At 34.1% G+C, this 2305-nt stretch overlaps 1 protein-coding gene across 1 annotated transcript in view; it reads left to right on the top strand.

The window, feature by feature from the left end:
• CLDN16 (claudin 16) overlaps positions 1-2175 on the top strand; it is a 42028-nt gene extending 39853 nt beyond the window's left edge. Inside the window, 1 exon segment of the mRNA XM_012639919.1 lies at positions 2017-2175. Within this exon segment, the coding sequence (XP_012495373.1) occupies positions 2017-2175 (159 nt within the window).
• Positions 2176-2305: the final 130 nt, after the last annotated feature.

The raw sequence follows: 2305 nt of genomic DNA, 5'->3' as shown, positions 1-2305 counted from the left end.
GCTATTCTGTTTCTAGCTTTTTGAAAATATATATTATACTATGGTTAACTATAGTCATCCTACAGTGGTATAGAACACTAGAACTTATTTCTCCTATCCAGCTGTAATTTTGTATCTTTTAACTAATCTCTCTCTATCCTTTTCTTTACCTTGCCTTTCCTAGCCTCTGGTATCTTCTGTCCTACTTTTTACTTCTATGAGGTCAACTTTGTTAGCTTCCACATGTAAGGGAGAACATAAAATATTTAACTTTCTCTTTCTGGCTTATCTAATTTAACACGGTGTCCTCCAGTTCCATCCATATTGCCATGAATGACAGGATTTCATTTTTATGCTGAATAATATTTTCTTTATCAATTCATCTGTTGTTGTACGCCTACATTGATACCGATTCCATATCTTGGCTACTGTGGATAGTGCTGCAAAACACATGCGGGTGCAGATATCTCTTTGGTATACTGATTTCTTTCCCTTTGAATAAATGCCCAGTAAAGGGATTGCTAGCTCAGAAAAAATGAGTTTTATGTATATTGTGGTGCTTAAGAGTGCACACACATACATCTATGTTTGAGTCCTGCTGTCTCCATTTATTAACTATGTTTTCTTGGGGTTATCACTTAATTTCCCTATGCCTTCATTTCCTTAATTGTAAAATGGATGAAAATAATAATATCTCATAAGGTCCTTTAAGGAATAAATAAAATAATAATATGCTGAATAGGAGCTGCTTCATAATATAGATGCAATACAGAATTATTAGTTATTATCAACTATCAATATTTTACATATAAAGTAATAATAAAGGTATCACATTCAAATTTGTGATCGAGTTACAAACAATATGGTTTTATTTGGCACACTACACAGCTTTAAAGCAGAACATGGAGCAGAGAGTTTCGTATGCGTATACTCCTTGTTATGATTTTCTTTTGCAAAACAAAGTGTTTTTATGTTCTTTCCTTTCTTCTCCACATCAACTTAGCCACCCTTCCTTTGCATTCCTCTTCCCACCCTGCTCTATTATTTATTCTTTCTTGGGGAAAAACTTAAGTTTTCATTTTCCAGGATAGTTTTTTGTTAAACTTTACTAAACTATTCCCAGATTTCCAAGGTAATGTGAATCCATAATTGAGTCAGAAGAAACAATCATATTAGCTCTGTTCCATAAGCATGAGCTCTGTCAAGAATACTCGAAACTATTTTCTGTTGGCATGTTTACAATTCTAAGAAATCCACTGTGACTTACAGATTATGGATAAGGTATGGGAAGGCTCATGGTATTCGTACCATTTAGCTCTGAGTGGACACTTAGAGTCATTGGTACATCATTTCCAAGTAGAAGTGTTTATACCTGTCAAGTTGTATGAAATTAATGTTCAATTTGTTCACATCTGTACCATAGCTTAAACATTTGTATTATGTCAGTGGAACAAGGAAGAAGACTTGGGACCTTCAAATTTTATTTATTAGTGTCTTTTCATTTATTTCTGTTCTTTGCTAATTGTTTTAAATTTATGAACCTCTTATAAAATAACACCTTTCTTTCTGGAACTCACTGTTCATGATGAAAAAAATTAATGTACATTATTAGCAGACTCAAGATGCCAACAATTATTATCTGTTTTTATATTGATTTTCTTTTGTGAGTAAATATCAGCGCAGAGAGGTGAAATGAATTGTTTCCATGTTAAACAATGACTCTATGATGGAAGCAGCCGTAGATATTTGAATATATTATATTTAGTTCTGATTTTATCCCTCTTAACCATGATTTATTTTTCTGCCCAGCCCCCATCAGGAAGTAGATTTATTTCCTGGTCCAGAAAACCTTTAATTGTCAGTGTTTAAGGGAAAATATTCTAAAATGCATTGTTTGTTGTAAATGAAATTCTCATCATGCTTGTAACTAACTACTGTTCTTTGCATCAAACACAATAGCCACGTTTTCCCTTTGATTAAGGGGAACTGAAATGTGTCTGTGTGAGTTGTTTACACAATGTCTTCTCCAACATCTAGGTGAGCACAAAGTGCCGCGGCCTCTGGTGGGAGTGCGTCACAAATGCTTTCGATGGGATTCGCACCTGTGATGAGTATGATTCTATATTTGCGGAACATCCCTGTACGTATGCCTTAAACCTCTCTACTTGCCGGGAAGGCAATGCCACAGAAAACTGAGCTCAGGTTTCCATTGTGGGTTTCTGTGTTCTATAGTACTGTATTAAAGTCCTGTCCAGTTTGAAATGTTTCAATTCAAACTTGAGTTTATTTCTGAAATGTTAATTGTAACATTTTAAAAGTATTTACA

This window comes from Propithecus coquereli, unplaced genomic scaffold (assembly GCF_000956105.1).
Source record: "Propithecus coquereli isolate 6110/MARCELLA unplaced genomic scaffold, Pcoq_1.0 Scaffold10, whole genome shotgun sequence".
NCBI lineage: Eukaryota > Metazoa > Chordata > Mammalia > Primates > Indriidae > Propithecus > Propithecus coquereli.
This window is presented reverse-complemented; position numbering and strand designations above follow the sequence as displayed.